Consider the following 11,944-nt stretch of genomic DNA (forward strand, 5'->3'; position numbering starts at 1 on the left):
CTTTTACACCTGACTGTTAAAGAAATGACAAATCTTAATGACAAGTCAACCTCTCCACTGCTCACATGTAAACATCAAACCAATAGCTCACTCACTGTGTCACTTATCTTCAAACAAAGGAGTTTGTAGAAAGAAAGAAAAAGCCTTGTTAATGATGAATGTTCTTAGAAGAGTTTGTCTTATTTTTTACTTTTGGAGCTACATCTTTCAAGGGTGGGTTTAATGTCAAATTCTTGCTGTAAATAACATACATTGCATGTAACGGTGACTAATATTTTCCTTGTATTTCTTTAAAATCCAAAAGATGTCAAATTAAATTTGTATATATCTTGAACGATGGATGTAGAATGCACTGTTGATGCAGCTGAAAAGTTTAGGTCGTATGAATAATTCATAAGTTACCTTACTAAATATTCACAACTAAAAAGAAATTGAGTGCAAGAGTACAACAAACTTATAACTTGGTAGCACTTCTTACTTAAAATTGGGACCATCATAACTCAAAAGATTTGATGTAACTGATTTCCCAACTTATTCGGGTTTACAGTGTGGCTGACAGCAGATCCATTCTATTGGTGATGGTGGTTGTTCACGCCTAAATTTCCTGTTTCGACAGGAAATACATCAGTACAGGAAAGAAAAACATGTCCCCCAAAACCATTCAATGGAGTTGTAAATTTGAATTTATTTTTTGCACTTTGTCACAACAGGAACACAAAACACACAAACTTACAAAAACCTTTTGTATTTTATTGTCGCAATGTTCATCTAAGAATGAGATGAGAATGATATAAGAGTGAGCACGTGAGGTGTGCGTGAGATTAAAATGAGCGTGACATAAGGTGAGAGTGAGATGCAACAAAAAATGGCTCACCAAAGAAATAAACCAATGATACCATCAAACAGCTCTCCATCTCTCCAAAGAGAAGACAAAACCAACGCATGAGCTCTGCGGTGAAATCCCTGCATGTAAATCCCTGTATTTAAACTCATCTGACAATAACTACACAAACACATCTGACACTCATCTACAGTCGTGAAAAACATCAAGAGACAACATCGGTCCTCTAAACCTGAAAAGAAAGATTATCAGAAGATAAGATGACCAAAGACACCTGACTTAACGCAAACATAGAATACATTCACATCACGGTCTTTACACACTGATTTTGTTCACATTCATGTTCATGGGTGTCAATTTCACAGTCAAAGAGCAAAACCCTGATCCACACACCTACAAATGACCCATTATCATTATTTCACTTTACATGTTAACACATTTGTCACCCAGTCTGTGAAAATGAACCTTAAGTCTCCGAATCTCATCTTGAGACGATCAATGTTTGATTTTTACAAACTTTTTCTTCAATCTTTGAGTCTTACTCAGTCAGTATTCAATATATCAATGTTATATTTTCACACAATGTTCTTCGCACTATTTATAATGGTTTCATGTAAAGACAAAAACAGCAAATCACCCAAAAAATACTTTAGCTGCACTGTAAAAAAATTAAGTAATTTCAGCTGCCTTGTTCAGAGGAAAAACTCAACCTTCTAAAAATATATATGGGTAAACACTTTTTTGCTCATAAATCTAAACCACTCATTCAAAGCTTGTGACATACTTATAAAAGTCCTTATACAGTCTGACCTGTTTTACTCTGTAATTTAAACATTGTACGGTAAGACAGTACGTAAAAAAATCGAAAAGTTGTATAAAGTTATTCAGGAGCGCTGATACATTTATTTTCATTTCAATAAATGAAACCATACACGTACGTCCTGATGCTCATGTAGTAAAAGTAAAGCAAAATATTTTTTCTTTGATATATAATTATCCACATATTGTCACAACTAAACAGTTGACCCTCAACGACAAGGTATCAGCACACATTGCTCGACCCAACAGTCACGTAAATCTCAGCTTGAGGAGTTCTTCAGGTGACCAATGGCTGTGTTCACTAGTGACGCCAAGATCATGAGTTTGATTCCCGTAGAACACACAGACTTAAAAAATGAAGCACAGGAGCATTTGGATAAAAATGTATGTTGTGTTTAGGTGTGCAGGGCCATCTGTTGACCATCTTTGTGAAGCTGTAGCCTCTCTTTCTCCACCTGCAGACGCTCTTTCTCAATCTGCAGTCTGCCCGACTCAAACTTGAAGAACTGCAGTCTCTCTTTCTCCAGCAGGAGGCGTTCTTTCTCTAACTTCAGCTTCTCTGCCTCTAAATCCACTGCCGTGGACCATGCCGGCTTTCTCTCCTTCTCTCCATCCAATGACGATGATGAAGGTGCAGAGGATGATGTGGTAGGTGTGGCGACTGAGGTGGACGGGGCGGGGCTTTGCAAGAGGGGCGTGTTTTGTTGTAGGACCACTCTTAATCGCTCTCTCTCCACCTGCAGACGCTCTTTTTCCAGCTGCAACCTCTCTCTCTCCAGTTCCCCCTGCCTCAGCCTCTCCTTTTCCACCAGAAGGCGCTCTTTCTCAACCTGCAGCCGCTCGGACTCCACCTGTAAGCGGTGCTTCTCCAGGTCCAGTCTCTGTCTCTCCAGCGCCACCAGCAGACTGGTGCCGTCTCCACCGTTCACGCCCAATCCCGATAGGCCCATTCCCATGATGCTGCTGACTCCGAGCCCCAGGTCTCTACCTGCCGCTGGTCCTGACGTAGGCTTTGTGGAGCTCAACACGCCAAATTCATCAATGTGGGCGAAGACCTCGGGGACACGACCCTCTCGGTCCATGTCAGGGAGGATGGAGGGAAAGCAGTCTTCATCGTCCTCCTCACCTTCGGTGCCATCCCCGGCCTCCAGCTACAGAGAGAGAGAGAGAGAGAGAGAGAGAGAGAGAGAGAGAGAAGTTTAATCACACATTCACCTACAAAGCCAAGTCGTTTGAATAGATCCAACATTTACTCTGTAGCTGCTGGCCTCATCGTCCTCCATCTTGACACCCGCCGCATTTGTGCTCGGCTCTCCCAGGTCCGTCAGATCCTGCCAATCGCAGGTCGAGTCCTTGGAAAACCCACTGAGGTCCAGCGACTGGTCACCGCCACCCAGAGACGCCTCATTATCCGGAGACGAAGGTTCAAACTCTGCCTTCAATCCCGACGCCAGCTCGGCCTGAAGCTGTTTTCGTTTCATGAGCGCCCGCCAGTCCAGGTAGCGTCGCTTGACCTCGGCCGCGGTTCGTAGCTCGCCCTCTCCCAGTGCATTGACGCTGTCCGCCACCTCCTCCCATGCACGCCGCTTTAACTCATTGATGGCCATGTTCTGCTGCCGTGAAAACAGAATGTCACGGCGCTTGTGGATCTCTCGGATCAGGGTTTGAGTTTCCTTTACGCTGTAGTTGCTCTTTCTCTTTCTCTTCAGGTGCTTCATCTGCAGGAAGTCCATGCTGGGGATGATCAGCTCTGATTGGCCGAAGAAGCAAATGAGATGGTGCTTTTTGGTCACTTTTGATCCTTAGATAGTTATAGGGTCATGTTAAAGGTCACTCAGAGGTCAAACTGTCTCCTGACCCCTGAGGAGAGGCTGGGATCAGACCATCGGGATCAGATTAGCTGGCAACACAACAAACACACTGTCATTTACATACAACAAGAAAGTGTAATGAAAGGGAATGAATGACAATGCTGTGAATTAACATTTAAATTAGGAACATCACAAAAAAACACAATACCTTACTGCAAGATTGCACAGTTTTCTCAGAAATATAGTAACTGTACATTGGCATAATTCACTGCTGTAATCAAAGTATGGATAATTAAAATAAATCTAACTAAGTATGTATAAAGAAAATAAAAAACAGAACAAATTCCTGCGCTGTTTAATAAATTTTTATTTTACAGGAAAACAAAATCAAGATATTCTTTAAAAAAAAGACTATATCTTTCTGGAAAAATCATGCTTGTTGTAAATTCGCCATACTGTATGTTATTGGATGTATTTATGAGTACTGTGTCAATGCCATTGTAAATGAAAATATATCATAAACATTTTTTCATACAAATCATACATTTAATAAGAGAACAGATAATAATAATTTGGTAAAAACTACGGTAATCGTTCCCTCCTAATGCATTAGATAAGATACTGAAAACGTAATCATATAAACGTTAATGCTAGGGTTCTATTTGACGTGTTTCTATCACTAAGACGTCACCAAATGTACATATGTAAACATCTATACACATATAGTTTTGAATATGTACATGGCTTAATAATAATCATTAACATAAATCTGGTTCTGATGTGCAATGCCGACCATCTAAATGCTCATTACATGTGAACACAGCTTTTCATGATCAGAACTCAATATCAATAGCACGTGTCAAATATTTGCAGTGTCCTTACGCAAAATATCGTAATATACAACACAAAAAATGATGTCACCGTTACTTCATTTATTTATCCAAACACTTACCGGTGCAGAGCAGCATCATTCCATTCATGCGCTCAGCTCCGCCTCCACTACCGAACTGTGCCGAACACTTCCGACAATAAGCGAATCCCGATCCCGATTGGCCAATGAGCGTAAACGCCCTCTTTATCGGCCAACCCGCTGAGCCGTACGTCTCTAAGCCCCGCCCACTCCATGTTCTTCCGGATTTCCGCGCGTGTGTGTTTGGAAACGCATGTAGATACAGACGCACGAGAGAAAATACGATCACAGCTACGTATAATTTATATTATTGTTATGACGTAAGAATGTAAATAGTCACATCCTCTCTGTAGTTGTAGGGAAGTAGCTGTAGTACAGACAGGCAGGCGTCCCGTTATGGAAGGGGTCCGGTGGGCGTTCCGGTGCGGTTCGTGGGTCCCGACTCGTTCAGAGTGGACGCTAGCGGCTCGCTGCGTGCAGCCGGAGGAGAAAGAACGAATCGGACAGTTCGTGTTCGCCAAAGATGCGAAATCTGCAATGGTGCGAGACTTGCATTGACACGAGAGCAACCTTGAGATGACACACGTACATTGCATTCATATTTAAACAGACAAGAAATGCGTTTTGCTTGTGTGTTTGACAGGCTGGACGCCTGCTGATCAGAAAGCTGGTGTCTGAGAAGATGGGTCACGCGTGGGACGGATTTCGACTGGAACGAACTGCGCGGGGTAAACCCTACCTGCCACGCCTCTCAACTGCCACGGGCCACGCCCACTGGAACTTTAACGTGTCCCATCAGGGAGATTACGCGGTGCTGGCGGCAGAACCTGGACCGCAGGTGGGCGTAGACGTGATGAAGACCAGCAAACCAGGTACACTTACAGAACATTTGAGTCATAGAGAAGACCCTGTCCACAAAAGCACAACAGCGTTGGTTGGTTTATGATTTTATTGGGTTGTTTTTTATTTATTTTCATGCACAGGTGCAATTCTCTCCGTGTGGCTGTATTTAGAAAATACGTATGTCAAGATCGTTTTATAAATGTTCTGAACTTTTAAAGAGATTAAAATGGTCCCTTTAAAATCTGTACAAGACACTGCAGTGCCGCCCGTGACCAGCAGATGCTGATCTACACCCGTGCTTTGGATTATAAAGAGAAAATGCATGACTCAAAATGTTACATTTTGGCTTTTCTTTTGAAAATGTGAATATGCAAAAACACCTTCCTGTATCTGAACTGGTTAAGCATCGTGTTGGGTTTCCGGATCATTTTGAAAATGATTCAAGTCTCTTGCATGCAATTGTGGGTGGTCACGATCACATCTCAACACCAATTCATAAACACAACACAAAGTATGGGTCGGAAAAAGGTTAGATATTGATTAAAAAAACATAACCGAGACATCTTAACTAACATTATAAGTGAACTTCCAGGAGTAAAGCTACAGACGTGTTGAACATGAACGTGTTTGTGTGTGTGTGACAGGCAGTAGTTCAGTGCAAGAGTTTTTCCGCATTATGAATCGCCAGTTCACGGATCAGGAGTGGACGAATATCCGGGCGGCCGGATCGGACTGGGACCAACTGGGCATGTTCTACAGACACTGGGTAACTATGGCAACCTCCACTTCCTGTAGCATCACCATCATCGCCTCCATCTGAAAGGGGGCCGGGCGACACACACACAGACGTCTATAACCGTATCTCAGCGGGAGAGAAATTGCGCTAGATGAAACTGTTCCAATTCCGATCACTGTTTCCATGGCGACGTGATGTCATCACTTCAGCGTGACTCAGTTATGCCGGTCTGCGGTCATTTGAGGACTCATAAACGCGCACAAAGACTCAACTAATGTAGTTGAAAGTATAGTCCAGGCACATTCAAGCACACAACACTACGTAATTCCTCCACAGACCTTTAATAACTACAGGATGTACAATAATTGTATATAGATTGTAACTGAAAAGACACCCTACACAAAAGGTATGGCTGATGATCTCTGTTGTGATTGGTCCATCCGTTTCATTCAGGCATTGAAGGAAAGCTTCATTAAAGCCATTGGCACAGGGTTGGGCTTCGACCTGCAGAGAGTGGAGTTTCACATTTCGCCCAGTCAGATGCGAGAGGGTCAGGTGTACCGCCAGACACGAATGTACCTGGATAACGAAGAGGAGGACTGGACATTTGAGGTGTGTAGGATCAGATGAATTCATTTCTGAAATCAGCGCTCGTGGGATTTGAACCAACAACTTTTAGCAATTCAAATAGGTTATGGTCTAATATCAGTCCAAACTTTCTCTCAGACCACTTGTGTTTGTGTATCTTTGTGTTTTGCTTCTCATGGTCTCTGCTGGAGTCTTGCAGCGGAGGTTTGTCTCTCAGAGCGTGTGAATGTTCAGGAAATGTCCGGTCTTTCTCATGATTCTGCCACACGGCTCGTATAGACAGATCTTTGACTGATCCAAGATGCAAGCATTTGCTGTTCAGCTGACTACAAAAACATTTGGCACCAATGTGTTACATGAGCTGCTTTTTAATATTTGACACCCTAAAACGTCAAAATACACGATCTATATTTTCATCAGGGGTTCTTGAATTCCCATTTCTGTTTTTGTTATCATATTTTGTGTCTTTATTTGTTGTGATGTTCAGGAGAGCTTATTGGATAAAGATCATCACATCGCCGTTGCGCTGGGAAAACAAGTGAGTTTACACATGTAGTCCCAACATGAATGGATTGAGTTAGATGACGTACATGAAAAAAAACGTGCAACAAATTGTGTTGAACTAAGTAAATTGGTCAAGTAGCAAAATTCATTTTTTCAGTGTATACCTGTCTTTTCACAGGAGGATGATGGGAGTTTTTGTGACACCCCACCCGTTTCATTTACTCTGTTGAGTTTTAGTGATCTGGTGTCCAGAGCCACACCCCTGTTAGAAGAAGACCCCGCCTACTGGGAGAGCTTTCAGAAAAAAAAGGACACGCCTTCAAGACAAAGCGAACGGCTGTGACGTTTGCTTCCATCAGTTTAAACAGATTTTTTTGACTTCAGACTGGAATAATCCAAGATATTGTTTGTGTAGCTACCTGAAAGCATTTTGTGAACTCATTAGGGAAATCATCTTATATTGGAAACTGAAAAAATGATATTATGTATTTGTCTTTGTGAATTTGGGGTCCTTCTTTATTCTGTGGTGCCTTTTGAACTCAGTTTAGAGAACGTTGCGATTTAAGCATTTATCATGAAATGTTTTACGGTACGAAAAACAGTGAATCGCACAAAACATCACAGCTTTTGTAAAATCCATCACTCAAGCTTATTGACATTTGTGCTGTTGTTTTCATTGTTTTCAAATGATGTCACTTCCTGAAAGATGATGTCATCCCAACAATCCCAAAAAACATTTCTCTGCAACATTAAGAAAGTTTTTTCCATTTAGACGTTGCACATCACCCAGGTAAATCTGAACAGAAGTACATGGATTTCTTAAAGCCCTGCTGTTCACTTATAGTGATGAAAGGAAACATCTATTCATTCCATCGATTGTGAGTTTAAAGCCCTTATGAAATCCATTCTTTCTTGTCATTGTAAGAATAACGGTATTACTGTAACATTCCAGACGTCAACACAGAAAAATTGAAAATATTTTCTGGGTACATAACAATTTTTAACTGCACTAGTTCATGACATGGCGCGATGAAATGACTACCAAATATAGAAGAAGATTGCAAACTTTTACCCACCTAAAGACAAAAATGCAAATATCCCAAAGCTTGATTTCAATTCTTTAATGAACATTTCCGCTTATCCTAAAATATGTAAATGTAAAACAACAGCTTTCCTGCTAAACATGTGCGTTCATAAGACCTTGATCATCCTAATGATATTCACCTGATCTGATGACCTCAGAGCTCATGAACTGTCAGTGATTCTTCCCCATCAACTTTTAACCATAAACATCTAAACACTTAACACTCTCTTTACTGAAGTTGAACAGTTGATAATCTGCAATAAACAGATTCATTAATAATAATATTCACATTTTATAATGCTTCTACCAAATTATATGACATGTAAACTGTGCATGTGCACATCACGGTTGTATGTTTTTATGAAAATGGAGAACCTCAGTCGAAGGTTTTCAGCCACACACACACACACACTCATAAAATGAGAGAGAGAGAGATGCATTAAAGAGAAAATCTCTGCTCCTCCGAGACTATTTACTGTTAAAGATTTATCATCGACTCTTGAGCAAATTGGGTTTAACTGAGGGAGAGATTTATTTGTGTGTGTATGCGTGCGTGCGTGAATGTGTGTCTGTCTTCTGTCTGTCTAACAGAAAGTATTCTTGAGGTCAAACAACATCACCGTCCCATGAGAACCAAAGTCTTGAGATCTTCTGAGGGTTACGAGAGAGTTTGTTATCCGCTCTCACGAGTCTCACCCCTCGGTGAACTGAACGCTGGATGTTTTTTGTCATATTTGTTGACTGGTTTAAAATGTTTCTGTATAACATTTCAAGCTTTTGCATGTTGAAACAAGCTCGCCTATGATGTGGACACATGTGCTCTGGCTAAATTCTAAATGTATTCTCTCTCAAGGGGACATGCGCCACTGGGTCACTGAACAAACTGAATCTGGACGGCTTCCCGATTCCCCACCTTGTAAATCAACGGAGCGCTGCTATCACTGCGATTTTCTCCCGGAGCCGTGATGAAGGCCCTGCGGGAGCCAGAATTTATTTTAGGGCCGCAGATGCCCTGCAGAAATACAGAGACCTTCAAAACCCTGGCACGAATGAAGCTCAGATGGTTCAGAAGAGAGGAGGGAATACTGTCTGAAAGGTACTCTGAGGACTTATGTAAAAATGTGTCATGATAGACAGACAGAGAGTCAGACAGACAGCATTGTAGTGATTTTCTCACACTTACATTTTTATGACACACTCTTTCCTTGTTACCATAGCAACCCTAGCACAGACATCTTTGCCATGGCAACAATAACATGTGTGATACAGGCAGTCATCCAAGTTCGTCTAATCAACATCACTGTCTGAGTAGAGAGATGGAGAGAAAGAGAGAGAGAGCGAGACAGAGAGAGACAGTGAGAGAGAGAGAGACAGAGAGAGAGAGAGAGAGAGACAGACAGACAGAGAGAGAGAGAGAGAGAGAGAGACACAGAGAGAGAGTGAGAGTGAGAGAGAGAGACAAGAGAAGGAGAGAGAGAGAGAGAGAGAGAGAGAGAGACAGAGAGGAGCTGGTATTGGAGAATAAATGTCTGTTTCTGCGTTTTTCTGTAGCGTCTAGATTTAGAGGAATGACATCACACCTTTATGTCTGCATACCTTTACTTCACCCTGTGTCCTTCTGATTTTATTAAAGCGTTAGTATGAATTATCCAACACGTTTTAACATGCCACCATTACATTCTTTTTTACTTTATTTATTTTTACTTAATGAGACCAGTTTGTCAAAAAAACATTGAATCAGTCAATATATAATCGTATATAATCTTTAAAAAGGAGAATGTATCGATAAAAATCAATGTTTGAGAAACAGCCTTTCATCATTTTTTGTTGAAAGATGATAATCATATTATCAGTGGGTAACATCCATATTTATTATATTATAAATGTAAATCAAAACTGCATTTGATATCCTTTACAGCAATAAACACATATTTTCGTCATTTTATCTGATGTACGGCTACTCCTGATCTCATAATCGTGTAATGCCACTTTAACCTGGATTCCACACACTGTAAAAAAACAACTATAGGATTTACTTATTTTTGCGCAAGTTTAGCACTGTTTCCTCAGCTGGCAGCAAGAAAATGACACGTGTGACAGCGGGAATCAGTAACATCGACAGAAGATTGCTCTAACATCATCATAACTGAAGACTAGTGTGATGATGATGTTCCTTGTGACTCATCTATACACGTGTGACTAAAATAACCCACATCGAGTTTCTCCTACTGTGTCTGTTATTTTGTGCTTTTATTGTCAAGTATGGGGAATTCTTCAACATCGCCGTTTCAAGGGTCACAAGGTGCTGTATCAACATAGCAATGAACAATGTCCCCATGGTAACAAAGAAGGTTGGTAAAAACTGATTGTTCCACATTCACACACTTAATGAGGAAAAAATGCAAGGGGGCGAGAAAGAGAGAGGCTGAAAACGAACAAAAGAATTATGCGTTTGGTTATATCAGGTGTTAGATTTGCATTAGCCGGAAGAAAATACCAGAGATGAAAAGTAAAAACAGGTCAAAAGAGACAGAAACAGAGGATGAGACAGAAATGACGGACAGAGAATGTGATCACGGCCCTTTTGACATCACAAGGCACCCAAAGGCCATTATGACATCATCACTTAAAACAATCAACAAAATGCACAAATGCAGTCTGAAGTGTAACGCTGAATTAACTGCATAAAAAGATCATAAATGTGTGTCTATGGGTGTCATTTTGTCCTAATATGTAATTATGGTCTATTTAATGTCCTTTTGCTTTCTCGATAACTGCACATCCAGTATGTGTTTCTCTAGAGATGTGCACAGAAATACAATAACGCAGAAAATAAGAGATCAAGCAGTATAACAATAAAATGCTTCGGTTTACAGGTCACATCACACAAACAGCATTCCGGCTACAAACACACATCACTCAAGACAGAAGAGAGAGAGAGAGAGAGAGAGAGAGAGAGAGAGAGGGGTGTTGTTTAAGAGCAGGTGTCCCTTTTGTGTGTGTTCTGTGTTTGACGGAAAGCTGTTAATCCAATAATTATTACTTTCCTGGACGTCATCCTGAGGGACATAAACCTTTACTTTCACACTTCAGGGTGTGATCTTTTTCAGAGATGAAAATAACAAACAGCTCAGAATCCGGACCATGTGGGGTGTGCGCGCTCTCACACTCTGACCGAAGACTTTTATTGCGTCAGCTGGACAAAAATCTTACTTATACTTTTTCAAAGCTTCAAAGTCGGGAGAGGAGCATCATGGGACAATCGGACACAATGTGATATCTAACATGAAACAGCTTTGTTTCGCTAGTCAACTATTTGAGTTCCCAAGACCCTGAGAAAACTGTCGTTTTGGATCAAAATAGGAAAAACCCAAGAGCTTAATTTATTATTATTGTTATGAGAGGAGAATGGGTTCAACATAAATGCATCAAAACAACAAAATAAAGCTTCTTTGAAACAATGTGTATTGTGACGTTCACAATCCAACATATGACCTGACAACACTGAATGTTTCTCATCTGTCCGTCTGTAATTTCATTGGCTGAATGCGATGAGGTCCGAACGAATGAGTAATATGCTGATTACTGTACTAATGCTATTATGGGATGTTTCAGGAAGGAAGGAGGAATACGGTAATCACTTTGTCCTATCGCAGAACATGTCACACTGTTCTAGAACACACCGGAACCTTCCAAACACCAGAAGTGATCTCAAACCGGCACAGACCTCTGTATTTTACTATATTTACAGTAGAAAGATAGTCATTTTAAACAATGTTGTTTTATGTTAATGTTATTAAATTAAATT

At 40.9% G+C, this 11,944-nt stretch overlaps 2 protein-coding genes across 3 annotated transcripts; one reads left to right on the plus strand and one right to left on the minus strand.

Annotated features, from left to right (window-relative positions):
• Nucleotides 1–666: 666 nt before the first annotated feature.
• msantd4 (Myb/SANT-like DNA-binding domain containing 4 with coiled-coils) lies at nt 667–4,533 on the minus strand. Its single transcript, XM_079481072.1, has 3 exons — nt 4,424–4,533; nt 2,914–3,560; nt 667–2,811 (listed from the first exon to the last, which is right to left on the minus strand). Exons 2-3 carry the CDS (start codon nt 3,391–3,393, stop codon nt 2,056–2,058), a joined length of 1,236 nt encoding a protein of 411 aa, XP_079337198.1. The 5' UTR covers nt 3,394–3,560; nt 4,424–4,533; the 3' UTR covers nt 667–2,055.
• Nucleotides 4,534–4,596: 63 nt separating this feature from the next.
• Nucleotides 4,597–8,744, plus strand: aasdhppt (aminoadipate-semialdehyde dehydrogenase-phosphopantetheinyl transferase). Of its 2 annotated transcripts, none has more exons than XM_079480952.1 (6): nt 4,597–4,921; nt 5,025–5,253; nt 5,869–5,990; nt 6,414–6,572; nt 7,036–7,086; nt 7,231–8,744. In XM_079480952.1, the coding sequence occupies exons 1-6, from the start codon at nt 4,778–4,780 to the stop codon at nt 7,393–7,395; spliced, it is 870 nt and encodes a 289-aa protein (XP_079337078.1). In that variant the 5' UTR covers nt 4,597–4,777; the 3' UTR covers nt 7,396–8,744. The 2 variants fall into 2 exon arrangements, with proteins under 2 accessions (XP_079337078.1, XP_079337079.1); XM_079480953.1 differs by having other exon boundaries at nt 4,605–4,921; nt 7,284–8,410.
• The last annotated feature ends 3,200 nt before the right edge of the window (nt 8,745–11,944 follow it).

The sequence above is a fragment of the Barbatula barbatula genome (genome assembly GCF_947034865.1).
Source record: "Barbatula barbatula genome assembly, chromosome: 19".
NCBI lineage: Eukaryota > Metazoa > Chordata > Actinopteri > Cypriniformes > Nemacheilidae > Barbatula > Barbatula barbatula.